Raw genomic sequence first — 25,154 nt, 5'->3', positions numbered from 1 at the left:
GTTCATAGCTCCTTGAAAGTTTAGTCGCAGGTAGATAGGATAGTGAAGAAGGCGTTTGTGATGCTTTCCTTTATTGGTCAGAGTATTGAGTACAGGAGTTGGGAGGTCATGTTGCGCTGTACAGGACATTGGTTAGGCCACTGTTGGAATGATGCTTGCAATTCTGGTCTCCTTCCTATCGGAAAGATGTTGTGAAACTTGAAAGGGTTCAGAAAACATTTACAAGGATGTTGCCAGGGTTGGAGGATCTGAGCTAAAGGGAGAGGCTGAACAACTGGGGCTGTTTTCCCTGGAGATTCAGAGGCTGAGGGGTGACCTTATAGAGGTTTACAAAATTATGAGGGGCATGGATAGGACAAATAGACAAAGTCTTTTCCTTCAGGTCGGGGAGTCCAGAACTAGAGGGCATAGGTTTATAGGGTGAGAGGGGAAAGATATAAAAGAGACCTAAGGGGCAACTTATTCATGCAGAGGGTGGTGAGTGTATGGAATGAGCTGCCAGAGGAAGTGGTAGAGGCTGGTACAATTGCAACATTTGAGAGGCATTTGGATGGGTATATGAATACGAAGGGTTTGGAGGGATATGGGCCGGGTGCTGGCAGGTGGGACTTGATTGGGTTGGGATATCTGGTCAGCATGGACAGGTTGGACTGAAGGATCAATTTCCATGCTGTACATCTCTATGACTCTTTGAGTCTATGGTGCCAATCAAACAGGCTGCTTTGTCCTGGATGGTGTCAAGCTTCTTGGGTGTTGTTGGAACTGCACCCATCCAAGCAAGTGGGGAATATTCTATCACACTCCTGATTTCTGTTTTGTAGATGGCTTTGGGGACTCAGGAGGTGAATTAGTCACCTCAGTGTGCCTAGCTTTTGACAGGCGCTTTATGTGGCAAGTCCACTTCAATTTCTGGTAAATGGTAACTCCCAGGAGGTTGATTGTGGGGCGATTCAGTGATTGTAATGCCATTGTATGTCAGCTGGCGATGCTTAGATTCTCTCTTGTTGGAGATGGTCATTATCTGGCACTTGTGTGGCACAAATACTTGTCACCGTGAGATCTGTGTGTAAATTGATCTTTGAAGCCTCAGAAATCATGCTTGATCTCTACACAGAGTAGAAAATACAAACATAGGAATTTATAGCAGCTTTAGACCATTTGACCCATCAAGTCCACTATGCATTCAACATAAGTATGGCTGACCCTCGAGATCAATGCCATTACTCCCAGACAGTTGAAACCTTTAACTTTTATTAAACATTTATCAATGTCTTTCTAAGACATATTCAGTGACCTCATCTCCGCAGTAGAGAATTCCACAAGAAACTTGTCTTCATTTCATTGCGAACTGACCTACCTCATATCCTGACAGCACGAGGCCAGGTTCTAAGTCCCTGGCCAGCAGAAATATCATCCTGAATCCAATCCCTCCAGCCCTGCCAGAAACATATACATTTCAAAGAGATTCTCCTCAGTGTTCTAACCTCCAGTGAATACCGGCTCAAGCAACCCAGTCTCTCCTCATGGAACAAACCTGCCATCCTCAATATAACTCCAGTAGGTTTGTCAAACGCGATTTCCCCTGAATAAATCCATCTTAACCTCGTGTAATTCTCTTTGTATTTTTTAAGGCCCCTGTTAACGTATTCCTCATAATAGAATCTAGCAATTTTCCTCATACTGATGTTAGACTAACCGGGCTGCAATTCCTGGTTTTCTCGTTCCCTCCTTTTTAAACAGTCATGTCGCATTTGCCACCCTCCAGTTTGTGGAATTGTTCCAGAATCTACAAGATTTCTGAAGATGAAAACCAACAAATCCACCGTTGACCTTGGGAATATACCAGGTGGATTTATCAGCTATAAGTCTCATTAGTTTCTCCAACAATTTTTTTTAATAACACTAATTTCTTCAAATTTCTACTTCCCAAAGGACCTTTGCTTCACTTGCACTTCTGGGAGATTGTTTGAGTCATCTATGAAGAAAGAAGTAGTTGTTTAATTGCTCTACCATTTCCTGGTTCTCTATTTTCAAACCTTCTGTTACAAACTGTATGGAGGGGCCATTTGGTCGCATTAATCTATTTGTTTTTATATACAGTCGATTTGCTATAACGCGTGTTTCTTCAATGCAAATTGGCTTTAACGTGGTTGAAGAGTTTCGGTTGTTATTTGTAGAACGTGAACGTTCCTTCCCTGTATTGGCTACAACGCAATTCCCGTCCCATTAGTTTAGTTGGTGGACTATTGGATGATCTTCTCATAATGTGAGATCGCACAAGAACGGGACTAACTCGTTATCATCAGAACCGACTGTATTTGTGGAATCTTTCATAATCTCTATTTATGTTTGTTGCTGTATTACGCCCACTCCCTCATTATGACCTTATTAATCAACGTCTTGGTTCCTTGTTGAGTTCTGAAATGACCCCAATCCTCAGGGTTACTTTTTCCTTCGAGCAGATTGTAGGGGCCTGTACCTTGCTCACCCTTCCCCGTGATGCTCTCTGCCTGTCTCAGTGTGCTCACTCATCCCACTGATGCTCTCTGCCTGTCGCAGTGTGCTCACTCCTCCCGCTGATGCTCTCTGCCTGTCTCAGTGTGCTCACCCCACCCACTGATGCTGTCTGTCTTTCGCAGTGCGCTCACCCCTCAGAGCGATGCTCTCTGCCTGTCTCAGTGTGAACACTCCTCCCACTGATGCTCTCTGCCTGTCTCTGTGTGCTCCCTCCTCCCACTGATGCTCTCTGCCTGTCTCAATGTGCTCCCTCCTCCCACTGATGCTCTCTGCCTGTCTCAATGTGCTCCCTCCTCCCACTGATGCTCTCTGCCTGTCTCAATGTGCTCCCTCCTCCCACTGATGCTGTCTGTCTTTCTCAGTGCGCTCACCCCTCACAGTGATGCTCTCTGCCTGTGTCAGTGTGAACACTTCTCCCAGTGATGCTCTCTGCCTGTCTCAATGTGCTCACACCTCCCAGTGATGCTCTCTGCCTGTCTCAATGTGCTCACACCTCCCAGTGATGCTCTCTGCCTGACTCAGTGTGCTCACCCCTCCCATTGATGCTCTCTGCCTGTCTCAGTGTGCTCAGCCCTCCCACTGATGCCCTCTGCTTGTCTCAGTGTGCTCACTCCTCCCAGTGATGCTCTCTGCCTGTCTCAGTGTGCTCACCCCTCCCACTGATGCTGTCTGCCCGTCTCAGTGTGCTCACCATTCCCTGTGATGCTCTCTGCCTGACTCAGTGTGACCCCCCATCCCACTGATGCTCTCTGTCTGTCTCAGTGTGCTGTCCCCTCCCAGTGATGCTCTCTGCCTCTCTCAGTATGCTCACCCTTCCCATGATGCTTTCTGCCTGTCTCAGTGTGCTCTCCCCTTCCCGTGATTCTCTCTGCCTGTCTCAGTTTGCTCCTCCTTCTCATGCTAGTCTCTGTCTGTCTCAATGTGCTCACCCCTTCCACTGATGCTCTCTGCCTGTCTCAGTGTGCTCACCCCTCCCAGTGATGCTGTCTGCCTGTCTCAGTGTGCTGTCCCCTCCCTGTGATGCTCTCTGCCTGTCTTAGTTTGCTCCCCCTTCCCATGCTGCTCTCTGTCTGTCTTCAATGGCTCACCCCTTCCACTGATGCTCTCTGCCTGTCTCAGTGTGCTCCCTCCTCCCATTGATGCTCTCTGCCTGTTTCAGTGCTCACCCCTCCCAGTGATGCTCTCTGCCTGTCTCAGTGTGCTCACCCTACCCAGTGATGCTCTCTGCCTGTCTCAGTGTGCTCACCCGCCCCCGATGCTCTCTGCCTGTCTCAGTATGCTCACTCCTCCCAGTGATGCACTCTGCCTGTCTCAGTGTGCTAACCCCTCCCAGTGATGCTCTCTGCCTGTCTCAGTGTGCTCATCCCTCCCAGTGATGCTCTCTGCCTGTCTCAGTGTGACCCCCCATCCCAATGATGCTCTCTGCCTGTCTCAGTGTGCTCACTCATCCCACTGAGGCTCCCTGCCTGTCTCAGTGTGCTCCCTCCTCCCACTGATGCTCTCTGCCTGTCTCAGTGTGCTCACTCATCCCACTGAAACTCTCTGCCTGTGTCAGTGTGAACACTCCTCCCGCTGATGCTCTCTGCCTGTGTTAGTGTGCTCACCCCACCCACTGATGCTCTCTGCCTGTGTCAGTGTGCTCACCCCTCACAGTGCTGCTCTCTGCCTGTCTCAGTGTGCTCCCACCTCCCACTGATGCTCTCTGCCTGTCTCAGTGTGCTCACCCTACCCAGTGATGCTCTCTGCCTGTCTCAGTGTGCTCACCCCTCCAACTGATGCTCTCTGCCTGTCTCAGTATGCTCACTCCTCCCAGTGATGCACTCTGCCTGTCTCAGTGTGCTAACCCCTCCCAGTGATGCTCTCTGCCTGTCTCAGTGTGCTCATCCCTCCCACAGATGCTCTCTGCCTGTCTCAGTGTGACCCCCCATCCCACTGATGCTGTCTGTCTGTCTCAGTGTGCTGTCCCCTCCCAGTGATGCTCTCTGCCTCTCTCAGTATGCTCACCCTTCCCATGATGCTTTCTGCCTGTCTCAGTGTGCTCTCCCCCTCCCGTGATTCTCTCTGCCTGTCTCAGTTTGCTTCTCCTTCTCATGCTAGTCTCTGTCTGTCTCAATGTGCTCACCCCTTCCACTGATGCTCTCTGCCTGTCTCAATGTGCTCACCCCTCCCAGTGATGCTGTCTGCCTGTCTCAGTGTGCTGTCCCCTCCCCGTGATGCTCTCTGCCTGTCTTAGTTTGCTCCCCCTTCCCATGCTGCTCTCTGTCTGTCTTCAATGGCTCACCCCTTCCACTGATGCTCTCTGCCTGTCTCAGTGTGCTCACCCCTCCCAGTGATGCTCTCTGCCTGTCTCAGTGTGCTGTCCCCTCCCCGTGATGCTCTCTGCCTGTCGCAGTTTGCTCCCCCTTCCCATGCTGCTCTCTGTCTGTCTCAATGGCTCACCCCTTCCACTGATGCTCTCTGCCTGTCTCAGTGTACTCAACCCTCCCAGTGATGCTGTCTGCCTGTCTCAGAGACCTAAGAGTCAGCTCCAGCCTCTGCAATTGGATCCTCAGCTTTCTGACCTACAGAACAATCAATGAATTTAGACAACTTCACCTCCTCTTCCATAACAATACTCAACACTAGAGCCCCCAAGAATGCATCCTCAGCCCCTTACTCTACACCCACCATTGTTTTGCCTAATTCTGAATGAATGCCATTTACAATTTTGCTGATGATGCCACTGTGGTGGGACAGATATTTAACAACAATGAATCAGAATACAGAAAGGCGATATACGGCTTTGGGACATGGTGCAATGTGAACAACAACCTCTCTCTCAACGTTGGCAAAACTAAAGAACTGATCATTGACTTCAAAAAGAAAGGGGGAGAACTCACCCCCAACTACATCAATGGAACTGAGTTTGAGAGGGTGGAGACAGTCAACTTGCTCAGAGTGATGATAACTGCCAACCTGTCCTGGCCTTCCCACGTAGATGTGATGGTCAAGAAGGCACAACAGCACCTCTTCTTCATCAGGCAGCTCAGGAAATTTGGCATGTCCATAAGGACCCTCTGAAAATGTTGCTGGAAAAGCGCAGCAGTTCAGGCAGCATCCAAGGAACAGGAAATTCGACGTTTTGGGCATAAGCCCTTCATCAGGAAGGGCTTATGCCCGAAACATCGAATTTCCTGTGCCTTGGATGCTGCCTGACCTGCTGCGCTTTTCCAGCAACACATTTTCAGCTCTGATCTCCAGCATCTGCAGACCTCACTTTCTCCATAAGGACCCTCACCAACTTCTACAGATGCACCATTGAAAGCATACTGTCCAGGTGCACAATGACCTGGTACAGCAACAGCTCTGCCCAGGACCATAAGAAACTACAGAAGGTGGTGTGCACAGCCCAGACCATCATGGAGACCAACCTTCCATCCATGGGCTTCATTTACACTTCTCCTGACCACGGAAAAGCTGCCAACATCATCAAAGACCCATCGCACCCCAGCAATACTCTCCTACAACCTTTTCCATTCAGGAGAAAGTGCAGAGGATTGAGCACACACACACCGGCTGGTTCCGGAACAGCTTTTTTCCAGCCGTTATTAGACTGATGAATGGACTCTCTCACTTCAAATAATGTTGATCTTGCCTCGCACATGCCCTATGCGATATAACTTGTAGGCCTCTGTCTAGTTTTTTTTTTAACCTATGATCTGTGTGTCCTTGCTTACTATGATTTACTTGTACTGCTCGCAAACATAGATTTTCACTGTGCTTGGGTACGTGACAATAAATCAAATCAACGAATTTGATTATGAAACTGCACAAATGATTGAATGGTGCAGCATAGTTGTTTCCTCTGTTTGTGAAGCATTACTCACTGTCAACCTTACATTTGTTTAATTCAGTTCATTACAATCCTTGAATAGCTAATTGAGACACATTCGGAACATTGAACGACAGGTATTAAACTTCTGGTATCACAGGGGTATGGGTGTTATTTCACCAAAATTTGATTCTGTCCCAAAGTAATAAACTGCATTCTTTATACCACTGGCATATATTTCTTACATATTTTCAGTCAAAAACACATCTATCCAATCGTTGTCATGGACAGACACAAAAATTCCTGCAGGAAATGTATTCCTCAGTGTGGTTTTATATTTGAAAATTGCCATAGGTTTAATCTTGTTCTGCTGAACATATAGGCTGACACCATATCCTCACATAATTTTCCCTGGAATCATGCATCATTCCACAGTTTGGTTGCTGGATATATGGAAATTCATGTTGAAAGGAACAGAAACAAACACATACACAACACACACACACACACACACACACACACACGTCACAAAGGCAGACTGTCATCAGTTCTTTCCTAGACGCTTACTAACAACGTAGACAGGAAGAGAGCTGAGGTCCTGTAAAGGGAGTTCAGGGAGTTAGGCTGTAAGTTGAAAAGTAGGAGCTCTAGGGCTGTAATCTCAGGATTACTTCTTTTGTCACATGCCAGTGAGGCTAGGAATAGGAAGATAGTACTACGTGGCTAACGAGCTGGTGTAGGGGGGGAGGGCTTCAGGTATATGGATCATTGGGGTGCCTTCTGGCACAGATGGAATCTGTAAGAAAAGGACGGGATGCACCTCAACTGAAGAGGCATCAACCTCCTGACTGGGAGGTTGCTAGTGCCACTCGGAAGGGTTTAAACTAGTGTGATGGGGAGCTGGAAACCAGAGCAGTAGGCCAGTAAGTAACATGACTGAGGAGTAGTCAGAGACTAAGGCCAGTATGATAGCGAGATGTTACTGAACATGCCACAATGGCGGTCTGAGGTGCATTTGTTTTAATGTGATGAGTATGCCCAGTGGGGCAGATGAACGTTGAGATTGGTTTAATACATATAACTATGATGCTGAAGCTATTATAGAGGCTTGGTTGAGGGATGGACAAGACTGGGGACCTAATGTTCCAGGATTTAGATACTTCAGGTGAGATAGAGAGAGATGTAAAAGAGGTGAGGGAGTTGCATTAAGGAAGAGTATCACATCTGTACTGAGGGAGGACATCTTGGAGGCTCATCCAGCAAGGCCTTTTGGGTAGAGCTCGGGAATAGGAGGGGTGCAATCACTTTGATGGGATCGTACTCTAGGCCTCCCACCAGCCAGTGGTTTATAGAGGAACAGATATGTGAACAGATTACAAAGGAATGTAGAAAAACATTTTTAATTTCCCCTACATTGACTGGGGGAAGTGACTTGTTCAGTGCCAGGGGTTGGGGATTGGGGTGGAATTTGTTAGCTGTGTCCAGGAATCCTGTGTAAATAGTCCAACCAGGAAAAGGGCCAAAAACAGAAATTCCGAGGAAGGGTCACCGGACTCGAAATGTTAGCACTGATTTCTCTGCACAGATGCTGTCAGACCCGCTGAGCTTTTCCAGCAATTTCTGTCTTTGTTTCTGATGTACAGCATCCACAGCTCTTCCAGGTTTTATTTCAGAAAGGGGCCATAATTGGAATGAGCCTGGCCATGTGGGGGAGCATTTCGGAAACAGTGACCATAATTCTGTAAGTTTTAAGATATTCATGGATAAAGATAAGAGTGGTCTTTGGGTGAAAGCACTAAACTGGGGAAAGGCCAACTATGACAAGATTAGGGAAGTACTCTGGGACTGTCGATTGGGGGAGGCTGTTTGAGACTGCAATTGGGAATCTTTTAGATTAGAGTTCAGGACCAGCATATTCCTGTGAAAATGAAAGATAAGGATGGCAAGACCTGGGAACCTTGGATGACGAGAAATTGAGAACTTAGTCAAAAAAAGACAGGGGCATATATAAGGTTTAGGAAACTGAAGACAAACTTGGGGCTGAAGAGCCTGTTCCTGTGCTGTACTGTTCTTTGGCAAGCACAGTTTCAGTTCTTGATGGATGTGTAATAGTTACTAAAATCTTCCCAATGCAGCACCATTCACCATGGCATCTGTCAGTGCACTTCTACCATCATCCTGACTACAACCTAGATATCTTCTAGAAGAAAGTGAGGACTGCAGATGCTGGAGATCAGAGCTGAAAATGTGTTGCTGAAAAAGCGCAGCAGATTAGGCAGCATCCAAGGAGCAGGAGAATCGATGTTTCGAGCATGAGCCCTTCTTCAGGAATCTGATTCCTGAAGAAGGGCTCATGCCCGAAACGTCGATTCTCCTGTTTCTTGGATGCTGCCTGATCTGCTGCGCTTTTCCAGCAACACATTTTCAGCTACAACTTAGATATGTAAAATACTTATTGAATGACCCATGCTTGCCACGCTATGACTCAATCCTGGTGAGTACCAAGCCCTTGATATAAGGGCCCATATTCTCATTGCTGGGCCCTCCAACATACAGTCACACAGTAATTTTCTTCAACATTTGTCAAAATTGAACTTTATAGAAAGTTGAGAGTTGCTGAACTCAGAACGTATCCTTGGTTTAAAACATTTACAGCAGTGGAAGGAAAGTAGAAATTTCAATTAGGTTCAGAGCAGACATTAATACTTAATATTTTTTGACGTATAAACGCTGAACTATCATTGTAAGGTGGGCTAATTGTTATTTTGCTTTGGAAGCAGTACAGGGAAATTGTATTTTGATGCATAAAAATGAACACGATTTGCATTATCTGACTGAAGATCACAGAAAAGATTAAGATTTAAATGCCAATTTGAATAAACAGTATAAACTATGAGGCTTGTGACACATTATCTAAGGGGAAACTGAAATATCAGAAAGGATTTAAAAAGTAAGGTTACATGGAAAAGTAAACTCTGAAAAGAAAGTGAGGTGAGAATGACTTATAGTCTTATGTGTGGATAAATTTGGATACAAAGTGGATGGGATTATTATGAAGACCAGTGTAGAGAGAAAGAACTTAAAAGTGATGGAAAACCATTAATTTGATGGAAATAGTGATCAAATCATGTACTTTCAACTGGATAGCTGTTACATTGGTTTGGAGGTGAGGTTTAAAATCACATAGCATTAGACTCTTGACAGAGTTTCTACATGTCTCCAGGACAATGTTATATGATGCATCAAAATATCCAAAAGCAGAGCTCTAGAAAAATAAACCTGTCAAAAACTATTCAAATCATGCATTACGTCAAGAGCTTCAAAATGATGTTTAGTTTGTTAGTTAATAGCTTGCTTAACTTACAAAAATAGCAGTGAAAGGAGCAGTTTGAGTAAATGGTGATTGAATGACATTTAATGAATGGGGTAGACTTTCCACAGGTGAATTATTTAACAGTATTTGTAAAATATGGTCCTAAGATAGGTCTAATTTTGTTCAACTCTGTCTGGTTTTAGGTGTTACTTATGTGTGGTTACTCTTTACTTCTTGTGCTTTTTAATGTGACACATGCATGTCTTCTCTGTATTGCCCATAAAGTGTTCGTCTAATGTGTGTGTGCGTTCCTTCTGTGCTCCAGCCTTATGGAAACTCGATATTTACTGGGCAAGTTTAAACATAAACTCCAGTAAGGAAAACAGTAACTGCCAGCAAACAAATACCTCAGTTTAATATGCATAACTTCAAGCTGATGCAACTGCCGAATCTGTTGTAGCCAATAAAATACATTGTAAACACAAAAAGATTGTGGAGAGGATAGAGCCCTTCCCTTCTGTTGCTTGGGACCAGACTTCTTGTGTGGTAAAAGCTAATGGGGAGAGGGGTGGGTTGAAGGTTAGGTGTTAACCCTTTGATACATTGAATTTGCTCTCTGCTCATCATTATTACATTCTAAAGTCTATAGAATCTTTACAAAGCGTCATTAAATAATAATAGGATAATTTGTCAGTGGCGGTGTCTCTGTATTGGTGTAATAAACATTTTTTTAAAAAGGGGATTTAATTCTTACTGATTTCTTCAAAGCTTTAACATCAAGCATACATACTCCAGCTTGGCGAGAGGTTCAAACATCCCATTTTAATAAGAACAATCATTTCCTGGAAACCAGCACCCATACGAATCTATTCTGGTACTAAATCTATTTTGTATTAAATCTGCATGGTGACACATGGTCTTCTTTGATGGATAGCCAACTGCTGTTAAAGTCCTTATTGTTCAAGGATGGGTGCCAGCTCAGTAGCAGGCAGTAAATGGACAGCAGTGTGAGATTAGCACAATGCATAACTATCAACCATTCAAGGCAGAGCTATAGTAGCAGATGCTCTTCAGTGGATTTTTGGAATTTGATTAAATACCAAGCAATCTGTTATTAATGAAGATTATTCCAAAGGATTTTTAATGCCACACTATTGAGTTTTGATTTTTAAGCAGTACAAGTTAAGCAGTACGGTAAGATTCCTTAGCTAATTCCATTGAAGGAGCTGAAATTACTTTTCTTACTTACGACACAATTGCACATTTCTTTTGCTTATTACACATTGCAGGCAAAGCTGATTTTCGAGTGTTGGTGGCAAACTCTTATGGAGGTGGTGAGAGTCCCAGCCACCACCTGGAGAGCTGGGGGTTTAGGCACTGCCTCTTATTGAGAAAGTTTGCTGCATCTTTTGACATGCAGGCATGTAACCGGACGGCATTGGGCTTTCCCTCAACAACAAGGACCCAGGGAGGGAGCGGGGGTGGGGATATGGATGTTGGGGCAGGTGTGACTCTTTGGAAATGCTGCTCATTGAAATTTGCTGATCAATTGGGATTGGCTGCTCTTCCAGAATCGGTCGAGGGAAATGGGCATCGATGGGGAATGGATGGGCTTGGGTCTCAGCGCCCTCTACCCCCAGGCTGGGTCCTTCAATCAGGCACTCAGTACTTTAAATGAGGTTCCCCATCTCCAGGGCCCTGCAAGCAAGCTCACATGGATCAGCTCCAACAGCAGCAGCAGAGTGTGGCTCTGGTCCAGATGTGAATTGCCCATTTAGATACTTCAATTAACAGCAGAACAGAAAGGCCCTGATGCACCATCTCACCATGGGCCTGATCAGGGTGGAGGCAGGAAAATGGCAGCTGATTACATGTCCATCTGGCTACATTCGACCCAATGTTACAATTATGAACTGGTACTTTACTCAGTTACTTTGGTGAGGTTGGTGAGAGAACCACGTAAATTTGTTAACACTGTTTTACCACGTTTGCTGGCATTGCAATTGCCATTAATTTCATTTGAATTGATTTATTATTGTCACATGTACCTAAGTACTGTGAAAAGTCTGGTTTTGAGTGCAGTACAGGCAGACCATACCATACACAGACCGTAAGGTGAGGAATACAAAGTTACAGCAGCACAGAAGGTGCACAAAATGCAAGATCAACATTATATCTGAAATTTGAGAGGTCCATTCAGAAGTGTAAAAACAGCAGGAGGAGGCTGTTCTTTAACCTGTTGGTACATATGTTTAAAAAGGGATTCGAATTGGGGTGGGAGGGATCTTTGATGATGTTGGCTGCCTTTTGGAAGTGGCGAGAAGTTCGGATGGAGTCAATGGATAGAAGGTTCGCTTGTGTGATGGACTGGGCTGTGTTCACAACTTTCTATCATTTCTGATGGGCAGAGCAGTTGCCATACCAAGCTGTGATACACCCAGAAAGCATGTTTTCTATGGTGCAACTATAAAAATTGATGAGAATCATATGGATGTGCCAAATTTCCTTATCCTCCTGAGGAAGAACCATTGTTGTGCCTCCTTGACCGACACATCATCGTGGGTGGTCGAGGACAGATTGTTGGTGATCATCACTCTTAGGAACCTGACACTCTCAACCATTTTCGCCTCAGCTCCATTGGTGTTGATGGGGCATGCTTTCTTCCTTGCTTCCTGAAGTCATTGATCAGCTCTTTAGTTTTGCTGAGGGACAGATTGTTATCTTTACACCATGCCACCAAGGACTCTCTCTCTTCCCTAAATTCTGTCTTGTCATTGTTTGATATCCGGTCTACAATAATGGTGTCATCAGCGAACGTGTAGATGGAGATCGGATGAAATTTGGCTACACACTCATGACTGCACAGGGAGTGTAGTAGGGCCCTGAGTACGCATTCATGTGGGGGAGGTGTTGAGGATTATGGTGGAGAAGGTGCTGCTGTCTGTCTTCACCGATGCAGTGTTTGGGTCAGAAAGTTGAGAATCCAGTTGCAGAGGTTTCAGAGTTTGGAGATGAGCTCGTTTGGGAGTATAGTGTTGAAGGCAGAGCTCTAGTCAATTAGTTGAAGCCTGATGTAGGTGTCCTTGTTATTAAGATGTGCAGAGGGACACAACAGAATGATCCATACATGGCAATTGTATCAGTGTAAGAAACATTTTCTTGTTCAAGCTGTTAGCATATAATTTATTGAAAACTCTCTTGTCCAGTCCGTATATTTTTTGTGTGTGTGGCTGAACATAGCGTTGTACATATATGCAAATCAGTTTTGATGATGTTGCTGTTCAGGTATCATTAGCTGAAATTTACCTGTCAGCTCCTCCTTCATTATAGTGTAATGTGTCGATCCATGATGTGACTACATTGAAGGAGATTAAAAGATCCCTGCTTTGACTGGTGCCATCAACTCCAGGCCAGTACTTCACATCATGATGATGCTATCTAGTGGTTCTATCAAGTTAAATTATGGTTTGTTCTGTACCTTCTAATGCTGCTCGTTACAAAGTCCAGACTAAGTATATATTGTAAAATCCCAACAATATACATAAGGAACAAAACAAAAGTCTTATTTGATGATCATTAGCTATATTTTACTAGATTAATTTATGTTCTATGATCCCATATCATAGTTTGTTATTCATTTCCACACCAAATGTTATTACTTCACAATTAAAAGAAAAAGTCCCCCAAAATAACTCTTTAAGATTGAGTTGGCTATTGTACTTCATTATTGTTATTAATTTAAGTTTTACGTTCTCAACCAGCCATCACAAAGTATTTTCAATCCACCAAGAATCAGAATGCTACAGCTATAATTCCTTTCAGGATCTACTTGACAAAAATACAAGCATATCCAGAATTTTCAAAGTCGAATTTTGCAAAAGTTCCCAATGATCCTAAACTATAGGCTAGGCTTGAAGAATTTTGCAAAAGCTGCAGTTTGAATGGTAGGGAGTGAAGCAACAAGTGTTGGAGTTGGAGGAGTAAATGTCTTGAGTATTTGATTGTCTCTGGTTATATTTTAGATCTCTTGAAAATGTGACACTCAGCCAGTCTGTGATTATACAAGCAGCCTAAATCAAAGAATTAGAAGCAAATTTAAAAGCTGGATTAAGAACGTCCTGATAAGATATCTGTGAAGTTGAGATGACTGGACAAACTTCATAACTTATTTAGCAAGCTTCAGATCTGCATTCACTGAATTATTTTCCCAATTTCTTTGGCATGTTAGTTAATTAGTATGAAAAGAGTAAAAAGGGCTAATAAATAATTAGTATTTATGAATCACTTTGTTATAGCATCGAGCTGACCTAAAAAATGTTACGTACTAAAGATGTTAACATCTTGAGTGGGTGTGAAGGGGATTTATTAAAATGTAGCTGGAATGAAGAACTTCAGTGATATGGAGAGACCAGAGAAGCTGCAAATACAGTAGAAAATTCTGGAAATGCCATGAAAGCAGGGAGCACTTCTGTTAAAAAAAATAGAGTCAACTCTGAGGTTGATGACGTTTTACCTTGAGAAGCTGGTGTTTATCTCAGAACAGGGAAAGTTAAGGGGAGAATCAAGACAGGCGCTTGAGACTATGTGATGTTTTAATAGAGTGGATAGAGAGAGGAGGAACCAGAAAATGTGGGTTAGGATAATTGGCAAAAGACGCAGGGGGGGAGATGGACAGTTGCTTTTTTACATGCAGCTTGTTAACATGATCTGGAATTCACTGCCGGAAAAAGTATAGAAGCAGTTTCAATTATGACTTTCAAAAGGGAATTGAGAAAAGAGACGTTTCCAGGTCAAGGGGTGAGAGCAAGAAAGTGGGACTAATTAGATAGGCCTTTGAAAGGACCAGCACCAACTTTCTTCAGAGCTGTAAGATTTTCTGATTCACACTCAATTATTTGCGGTACAGCCCCAGTTTTACAGAGGAAATATCAGCCAGCAGCCAGAGGAGATTAATGATTGGTGAATGTATTTTTACTGATGTTGGTTTAGATATGTACGTCTACTGACATCTGTGGAAAAGGAGACAAGTTAAATGTTTTGGGTCAATGAGCTTTCATCAAGCTGGAAAAGGTTTGTGATGTGGCAGGTTTTAAATAAATGCAGAGGAAGGGAAAGGATCCTGAAAGATTAAGAGGAGGGGTTGATCATAAGACGGGAGTTTTTAAATAATAGAAAGATAATAGTGTGAGGCAATAACAAAGGGTAATAGAACAAGTAAGGAAGCAAAAAAAAATGTCTCGAGGACTGTAAATGGGAAATCACATTCACACCATCAGCTGCTGCCTGAACACAAACAAAACACAGAACGAAATGGGAGGGAAGGTTACGATCCTTAGTTGTTGAACTTGGTGTTGAGTCCAGGTGGTTGAGCTGACATTGGAACAGTGTAGGAGGCCAACGACAGAGAGGTCAGACTGGGAATTGAGCAGGGAATTCTGTCAAGATGCACTGTACTTGCTCAAACTCTGTTAAACTAACGTGCCAAGTGTTCTATCTCAGATGTCCACCAGCCAGAGAATTTTGTTTTTGCACCAGCAGAACTCCTTGCTCTTCCCTAAATAATACCGTGGATTCTTTTACACCTTTCTGAGCAACCAGAAGAGGCCTGACCTTAACAAGTGATCTGAAAGATGGCAGTGTCATTAATGCAGTGGCAACTTGGTATTCCAGCTTGGATATCGGGTATTAGGGGCGTAGAACTGAATAATCAAATGGGATTTGCAACCAAGGTGGATCTAGTATTAAAGGGAAGCACTCCCTGATCTAGCTGGAAGCACCAGGACAGTGAACACTGCACATAAGAATGCTTTCTTTATTCCTGTCACGGCAGCATGGAATCATGGTCACATATTGGAAACCTCATTGTGAGCAGCCCCTGGTTTGCCATTTGCACAAAGCAGAAAGTTTACCCTAATAGGATCATACTGCATCATGAAGAAGCTAACAATATACACATTTTTATAAATATACAGAAGAATATGTCACATGATAAAATAATTTTGCGGATGATGTGGCGCTTTACAATGTTCCAAAAATGCCACACAGAGTCTCATTATCCTGACATTGCTTATTTTTATTTCCTCTTGAATCATCTCATGCTACCTTCTTCCTTTTGTCCATGAATATTGTGTTCCACAAATTCACCATTCTGTTTGAATTTCCAAAATCTAAACTGTATGTGATTTTCCTCCTTGTCGCTTTGGATTTTTACAAAAAAAAATTGGACATTCTGTCTCAATCCCACATCATGAATAATTCATGCACGTGCTGATTTGCAAGATTCTTCCTAGATTCCCAAATGCAAACCAAAAGAAATACAGTGATGAATATATGATCAGCCTGAGCCTGTAGATGGGTCAATGTGATACCATTAACTAGTCTGGTACTACATACCACTTACCATCCCGGCAAACCGTTGCATTCAGAATGTTAGGCCCATTGATGGGAAGTATTGTTTCTAACTGCACAAGTGCACCAGTTACTGCAGAATCAGTGCTGGGTGCCTGGCAATCGGGTCAGTGGAGGAGTGTGACCTTAAAGCAAATCCAAAAAAAAACCGTGTAAGCCTTGGTTTGTTCTTTACGTCATCACATGGATACTCTAGGTGTGTTTTTTGTAAGTAAAATCAGTGCTGTGTTTCACAAAGTTCTGTACTTGAAGTATTGATTCCCGCTATTTCAGCAAGCAGACAGCAGGGACCTGGCGATGTGACGTCACAATGCTGCAAAGGAGATTCTGAAAGGAGTTTGGGCAGAGGCCTTCTGATTCCAAGTGAGTTGAAACTTCCATTTTGACTCACTTATACACACACAGAGATTGAAGCTTCTTTAATAACGGTGACTAAATCTGATCAGAGCAGTCTTTAAATTGCCATTTTATCATTGTGGCTCCCTTTTCCTGTAATTATGCTGTATAACATTTAAGTGTTTTGTTTAGTTTCGAGTGATTCTTTTGCAGAGATAATAGGGAACTAATTTTCAACCCACCGCTTTGGGCAATGAAATTTTCTGTTACCAATTTTACCACCCAGTATCCAAACCAGATGTATCCATCTTAGATAAGAGTGAGTTGCAACACAAGCCTACCTCTTTCCTCCAAATTTTACCACGAGGATGAGTTCCGGCATCAATATCTTTATATCCGTCTGAGGGAGTTAGCCACTTCTGTGCCGACTAATGTAGTTGGTTGATACGCAATTGTCTTAAAATCTATTAAGCTTCTTTATTTGAAGAGATTTTCAACAAGTCAACCTCAGGTGAATTTGTATCTGAAAGGTAAAGGTTCACTGTTGAACTCAGCCTGCCATCCGGATTAATAAACACTATTAGTGTGTCGGTATAAGTGTGATAATATGCAGGAGGAGAAAGTGAGGACTGCAGATGCTGGAGATCAGAGCTGAAAATGTGTTGCTGGAAAAGCGCAGCAGGTCAGGCAGCATCCAAGGAGCAGGAGAATCAACGTTTCAGGCATAAGCCCTTCTTCAGGAAGAAGAAGGGCTTATGCTCGAAACGTCGATTCTCCTGTGAAAATATGCAGCCAGTTTGTGGCTTTCTGCAGGAAAGTAAGTAAGTAAAGTTGTCCTAGTCCGAGAGAATTAGAGGCTGCTCTCTCATTAGAAAGAGGTGGCGGGGGTGGGGGGTAACGGGGGACTGGCAGTGAGGATCACCATGCCTCGGGTAAGGGGTGAGTTGAGAAGGTGGCACCTTTACAGTGACCTCACCTGGTACAGCAATTGAATTCACATTGTTGTCGTCACTCTGCATCGTATACCAAATGTCCAGCCAACTGAGCTCCCCCAACCGCCTATCGAAAGGCTGGTCAGTTCACTAGGTCATCTTTTGGATCTGTTTTGGATATATAGCTGTTTCACTTTATGTTTCCATCAATTCAGTGCTATATTTTTGATTAATTTTCTTTATAATTAAGTTGAGAAAACTGGCACATTCAAAACTGAGGACACTGAGTGAAAAGGTGGCCTTGGCAAAAGGCACTCCTCAAGGATGTGGCATTGTATCCAAACTTCAAAAAGGAAGAATAAAACATCCTCAGGCCCTCATAACCCCCTACACATACACATATGCATACATATGCACACACACACTCATGCACGCTGACACACACTCTCACACTGTCACACACACATACGCACACAAATACACTCACAAACACACAGAGACGCAAATGCACACACTCACAAATACACATACAGACACACACACATACAGACATACACACACATGCACAACCACACAAACACAGATGCACAGATACACACACATACAGAGACATACACACATGCACATACACACATACACAGACACACAGAGACATACACACAGATACACACACATACACAAACACACATACACAGACACACAGATACACAGACACACAGAGACATACACACATACACAGACATGCAGAGACATACACACAGATACACACATACGCGCACACAGCTACACACACAGACACAGACACACAGAGACATACACACAGATACACACATGCACATGGTCCATGCATTGTCGATATATGCCACCTCATGCCCGGTGCCCAGACCTCAGAACCTCTCAACATTCTATATTACCAAATGATCTTCCACCCATCCCTGTGGTTCTCTATAGCTCCTATGCCATCGCATGCCCATAGCCATTATCCTTTGCCCTTACCCTGACACCTGTATTTTCAAGAAAAGCCGCCTTGTTAAATATTTTCCAAAGGTCTCCTTGAAGTTAGGAAGTGAAGCCAAAATTTCTTCAGGATGAGTGCTTTGCCCAGTGAACTTTCCCCCACTAACTTGTGATGAACCTATTGAAATTGTTCATATTTCATTAATTATTTTGCAAGTTGTAAAGAGGTTTTGGGGGTAATTTGTATTTTTTTTATGAGAGTGCAGACTGAGTCAGAGCAAATCGATGGCTAGCTTTACATCTTGTAGTCAATGGAAGTGAAAACGGGGGAGAGTTGGTACTCGGTTTGGTTAAAGTCACTGGTCCTGTGCTCTCGTTAAAGGTCAAAATGAGTTCCTTTGGGTTTTCAATTTCTATTCTGAACAAAAAAAAATCAGTTAAAAAGGCCAGGAAAAAGAACAGGAAATGCCCACCCATATGGAGGATGCAGAAATTGTGCATTCCTGTGCAGTCTAAAGTTGCAACTTCATGCATACGGACAATAGTGTAAATGGTGGCTTGTGCAGTAACAAGCCATGAATGAAACTTCTGGCATTAACATTCTGTCACTGTCATTTGCTTAAGTTGTAAAGGTTCTGAGGAAAGTATGCTAAAGAGTTAACACTATTACTAATCACAAGAAAAACTCATAGAATTTTGGAGCAAGACTTTCCACTTGCATGACTTTTAAACCCTGCAAGCCAAAATTACTCACTGCTGCAGTTGATGACATTTGAAAAAATGTGTTGAGCTAAAAAGCCATGATTAAAGTGAGATTGAATGGACACTGGTTCCATTGATTAATATTAGGCACAAATTGTGCTTTTCACCAACAAAAAAAATTCAATTTCTGTATATTTCTATTATCGCTGTAATCTTCATTTCCATTCATGCGTAGTCCAAGGGACATTGCAATATAATGGACAGGATTTTGTATAAAATTAATTGTTTATATAATGAATAATCCAGCAATCACATACAGAGTTAGGAAGGGTTCACCTGACAACAATTTTGCGCTGCTTTTAAAAACGTGATGTTCATCAATTTAGATGTAGGTGCATAGAAAAGCAGCTTGTATTCATTTTAATGTACTAGCTGCATAATTTATGTGCAGTAGATTAACAGATTAAGGAACTCCATTCTACTCAGGAAATGTGCCAAGCACAACCTGAGCTTTTAACAAACTCCACCAAATTTGATGGTTCATAATGCAAAAAATCCTTTGTTTAATTGATGTGCTCTAACGGGTGACAATCAATGCTTTCAGCTGTGAAGGATGTTAAATTGTAGGTGGTAAATATTTGAAAGCAGTTAAATCTGCTCACTATTTTTACAGTAAGTGATAAAATTGTTCCTCCTCAACACTGAATCTTCTGTTATAAGAAATAAAGGAAGGCCTGATCTTTAGAAGTGGACTGGAAAAGTTTCATGAGAAAAAAAGGATAGTTCAAGTGTCTCCTACTCTTAGCATCAGACTGTAAATTTAAGTATGAAAACAATGTCGTGCAGCTCTCACGATGAATATGCGAAATGAGAAAATGGAATTAGCATTCCAAAATAGACAAACTGGAGCCTTGGAGACATTTTTAACTTGAAGAAGAATTTATTTTGGTTGCTGAAATACTGGATTGTTGGTCTGACTCCAAGTCTATAAAATACAACACCTGAAGCCAAGTTTTATTTTTCGTTTTTAAATCAAAGCACACAGTGGGCCTGTTCTAATATCTCGGGTTTGCCAAGTATCAGAATGTTAGGTTGGAAAATATAACCTGTTTCAATACACCCCATTCTTTGAAAAAGGACACACTGCTGTATATTTTGTTAGGCTTGTAATCTGTCTCACTCATTCTGCTCTTAAAATCCCATTCCTAATAATGTGCCAAGGTTGGCAGCTAAGCCCCATTCTCTTCCTTTGGGAATTAAATAAGAGTATTGGGATTGATAGGAGCATAAAGCATTTTAGTTACAAGACCTTTAGTGACTCTTATCCAGCATTCTACCAATTGGGCGCACAAAACCATTTCTATAAACCCGTACATTTACGTCTTTTTTTTGTGTCCTCTCTTGTTATTTTATGTGTTCTGATTGGTTTTATTTAGTTCCTCCTTTCCTCACAGCTGAAGCAATGAAAGAACCAGCGACAAACATGAGAAGCAGAAAGTATCTTTGGTTACATTGAGAAAGGACTCAGCTATGTACAGACTTTGAATTTGAATTAGCATTAGGCTTTACTGTCATCTGCACTGCACTACAGAGAGATAAGAGTACAGTGAAAAGCTTACAAATGTCATCATTCATGACACCATCTTAAATACAAGGTACCCAAGTACAAAAACTTAGGTTAAAAAGTAGAAAAATAAGGAAAAAATTAACACTTCAACATTAAAATTCTTCTCAGTATAAGTTAGTAAATAAGAAATAAAAATTACAGTCCTTCTTTAGCAACTAACTAAAAGGAACTAGCACTGTTTAAAGCAAAATCTGACAGTAAGCAATCATGAGGGGAAGAGAGATTTAAAAATGAGCAAACCTCACAGGGAGGATATCAGCAGTGAAGAGTAGAGAGTGTAGAAAGCTGAAAAGGAGAAGTGGCACTGGAAGCGTGTATGTTTGAAGGCCACTCCTTACATCCAACTCCGAGCAAACAAGGGCCACTGCTGAAAACCTTGCTTCTTTGTTTGTTGCCTTTCTTCAACCAGTGGAGCTTTCCCCTGTTTAAACCCTGACCTGTCATTAGCTCACAATCTGCATTCTCTTATGTTCTGCTCACTCATCAGCCATGCTGTTGCAGATCTCTCCCCAGTGGCTCCCTATCTGCTAATGCAACAAATTCCAATTCTTTACTCTTTATTTACAGCTGTCTCCTTTTTCTTTTCCCTCCTACTGCCTCCTACAGCCCAACATCTCAAACTATAACCTACACTTCTCTTGGAATGCTGTGGATGCAAAGCCTTTTCCTGGCTCTCCTTATTTTGTGATCGAGCTTTTAGTTCTCTTCGTGCCACGCACTGGGATCCCACCCTGAACATTCTTTACCTTCCATATTAAGAACTTTGCATGAGCTACCATCTTGAATGTGTCTTCCTGATTGTCCACCATTTGTTTCAATTGTCTAGATCTTTCTGGAATTTGTTCTGACACTATGGGTGCTGCACAAATGCAGATTGTATCCAGGATGACTCCTTTCTTTGTCCTTGTTCAACAATTGACTTTTTGACCTTTTCCCACAAATGAAACTCCCATTTTCTTCATGACCAGCATTGCATTTGGAAAGTTTTTTGGCCTCAGGAGTTCATTCTAGATTTGAAAGCTGGGGAGATGCCTTCAATGCCTTTCGTACATGTGAAAAAAAGACGCAAACGCAACACACTCCCTCTGGGATGATTCTGCTGCCAGAGGTGGGCTACAGCAGGCAACTTAGCTGCTGCTGACCCCTCTGTGAGCCTAAATGGCCATGGGTTGGGCTTACACAATGGCGTAGGGCAAATCCCTGGCCCATGGTTAGAGCATAGCGACAGCCCATGAATGTTAGGCAATAAAACTGAGCTTATGCACTGCAACACTAGGAGAGATATCAACCACCGTTAAAGGAGATGGAAGTACTTTCTGATTTGTAGAAAGGCTCAAAGTGAGTTAGCGTTTTGATTGCAGGAGACAGGGTTGGTCATTCTCAGGCCCTTTCCTTTCATCAGACTCATCAGTAATCTTCCCACCACTGCTCCATTCAAATAACTCCCTTTGCTGGAGCACTCACAGCTGGATCACAGCTCCTGTGCTAGGTAGGCAGGGCCATTTTTCAGTTTTCCTTGCTTCATCCGACCAACGTGTAAAGGTGGCCAGATAGGGTGTGGTTATCAGGGATCCTGCCATCACGATTCATGCTGGGCAATGGTGGAAGGTTTTATAGATGGGTTTCTGAGGCCATGGTAGGTCACCTGTCCTCCTCCTTTTCTCGCCAACCTAATTTTTGTGAAGCTCTTTCTCGTTCCTTCTGAACAAACATCTCAAAGGTAAGATGATATTCTTCTCACTTCCCCACCGCTGCTAAAGTGATGTCAATGAAAATTCAGACAACACATGAACGGGGTATTTGCTGTTCTTCTGCTACAGATATGGTGGCAGAATAGGCATTAGACTGCAGCAATTCAGTCTCATTGGGCTAAATGCTACATTTTCTTGGATAAGTCTGCGTTGTGTCACGTTTGATTAGAGGATAGTTACCAAGGGGCCAAGTGAGATTTTCCCACCATTGCTTACCAAACTTGCCTCATTAATTACCAATGGGGTCTCTCACATCTCATTTCCACCCCATCGTATGATACACCGCTCCCCGGACAACTCGCTACTCAGCGGATATCCCAGAGTTCACCAGTATCCCCTGCGCAGATGCCATCTTTATAATCCCCTTGTGCACCTGGACAAGCACTGCCAGTCCACAGCTGCCCTGCACCATTGCTGATGTTAGCCACATGCGTGTCAGACTGGGGGATACTGATGGTCTGCCTAGTGGACTGGATCCAGAAACGGGTGGTGCAGGCCCACTCCCCCAGGTCTAGGGGTGAAGACCGTATCACCAGATCCTTCCAAGTTGTCGCCTGGATTAAAGCAGCCTCATCCATCTGGGGGCTACCCAGGTCTGTAGAAAGACAGCCATTGACCTTCCCCAGTCCACCAGTGTTAAAAACCATCATATTCTCGCCAATACCTCACCCCCACTCTATTTCTGACACAGTACCCACCTCCCATCAAATCTCATGCTCTCCCACTCTCATTATTACTTGCAACATATTTCCTCAGTCACTGTCATCCATCCCAACCCCTGGCAGCATTTACCCAGCATGCCCTCCGCATTGCCAACCAAGACACCACCTGCACCAGCCGTATCACCCATTTTCATCTCCCTGAATGCCAGTGCCTTTTTCTTTCCAGGAAATAAACAGACCATTGCCGAGCAGCAAGTGTCAAGGCGGGTGGTGTGCTGCCCAAGATCGATGTCCTCCATTTGCCCTGAGCAGGGCCAGACATGGTATTGGAGGCCACACTGACTTACTGGGCCAAGATCCTCTGAGTGAAAGCTATCCTCCTCGACTTGGATGAGGCCTGTTAACAACAATGCCAAGCTTCCTGGTTTTGTGTCTGTCCTGAACAGCAAGGCAAGGCAGAAGTATTGTGAGCATAGTATCTCTGGCTGAGGGGGCAAAGTGCAAACAGCCACGGCAAGGCAGGGATGCTATGAGTATCCAGGTAGACTGAGCACTATGACAGCAAGCTCAGAACTCAGAGATACAGCCTGCTGTAGTCCCGAGCTGGGGTGTATGTGCCTGTGAGCACACAGTGGTGTCTTAGCTGCTGCACTACTTTGATAGTAGCCAGTGCAGCCTGGGGACCAGCATTAAAGTGAGGAACCATCCTGTGAGTGGATCATAGATGTACCAATAAGGTTCTTAGAGGCTGTCACATGTCAAACGCCAATGTCTATGTACCTCGGGTACATGTGGCCAGTGCCCGTGGAACATGCCCAGTTTCCAACATGGAGGTTATTTGAGACAAGAGGTGAGCGGAATTCATCACCTTACACATTCCAGTTTCCTTATCGGGTTTTCCAATGTCAAGCAAGTTTGGTAAAATAGGAAGCTGAATATTAATGAGGTGAGTTGGGCTGTTAGCAAGATAGTTAACAATCAGACTCATCATGGCCTAGCAAGAATCCCCCTCTACCACTTGTAAAAAATGTAAAAGATGGCATGACTTGCTCCTAATGTTGAGAAAAGCCTCATTGTCCTTGTCACCTGATCGTGTCACATATTACATCAGAGCCATGTCACTCAGGTGTCAACCAGATTCTGCTGATTGGTTTTGCTTCGGTTCCAAATGTATTAGCATCAAACCTCATCATTTCTGTTCCCCCTTTTTTTGTGACATCTGATAAATGGAGCTCCTTATCTCCTGTTCTGCTGCTGTGATTTTCAAAATTTTAAAAGCCAAGTTTGATGTGACCTGATGACGGTTTTCTCGATTCATGTCACCCTCTTTTTTCCGCACTTCCAATGTTGCACCATGATCCATGGCTCTGGCTACTCAACTGTACAAACAGCGGCAGAGCAGAGATAAGATCATGGTGTCTGGCAAGTTACTCACAAAGGGCATCTTCGGGTTTCTCAGAACCAATTTGCAAATCTTAAACTTTATTTTACGTCTCACTCCCGAACACAACATACGCTATTTTATGCAAATACAAAATCTGCAAGGCAAAGAGAGCCAGGACTGGAGAAGGAGCATGCTGATTCCCGTGTGAATTATCTCTTGTATCTTGGAGTTCTTGGCGACGGTTCATAAGACTACAGTAAATAACAATGTGTTTGTGTTGCTCAGACAGTTTAAAGCTGTTGAGCAAAAGAGCCAATGTGTTTTAACATTAAACAAATCTGTCATCCAACCTTAAAATGTAGGTAAATGTATCTTTCTTCTGGAAAGGGTTTTTTTTTCCTTCTTTGCTGATGTGTGAAGGCTTAATGATGGCTACAGTAAATTTTCCATGCAGCAGATAATTGAAGACTGCGATGAAGATTGGATGGCCGATTCACCGTGATAAATAAACACCAAACCTCAAGAATGCATGCAGTTCCAATTCACTAGCAATGATAAATTAATCTAAAAATTACACTTCATTACCTTCTCAAGAAGCTTGTGACAAAATAAAAATCAACATAAGGCAGATATTTACAATTCTTGCTTCACGTGCTAGATACTTCCCTTATTTTCAATTAAGTTTGACATGCTTTCTGTTTCGCATTGGAATTTTACATTGTTCAAGGCACCGACATTTAAAAGGCATCTAGAT

General features: G+C 43.2%; 1 protein-coding gene across 2 annotated transcripts in view; it reads left to right on the top strand.

Annotated features, from left to right (window-relative positions):
• The window catches only part of LOC132815655 (retinoic acid receptor beta-like), a 220,245-nt gene that overhangs the window by 97,881 nt on the left and 97,210 nt on the right, over window positions 1–25,154 (top strand). Inside the window, exon 4 of one of the 2 annotated variants that reach the window (XM_060824643.1) lies at window positions 16,323–16,412. The exons of the other annotated variant lie outside the window; for it this stretch is intronic. Coding sequence (XP_060680626.1) covers window positions 16,323–16,412 — 90 coding nt within the window. The remainder of the gene's footprint in view (window positions 1–16,322; window positions 16,413–25,154) is intronic. 2 annotated transcript variants of the gene reach the window in all.

Source organism: Hemiscyllium ocellatum, chromosome 5, assembly GCF_020745735.1.
Source record: "Hemiscyllium ocellatum isolate sHemOce1 chromosome 5, sHemOce1.pat.X.cur, whole genome shotgun sequence".
NCBI lineage: Eukaryota > Metazoa > Chordata > Chondrichthyes > Orectolobiformes > Hemiscylliidae > Hemiscyllium > Hemiscyllium ocellatum.
The sequence above is the reverse complement of the archived record's forward strand: the minus strand, read 5'-3'. Positions and strand labels throughout refer to the sequence as shown.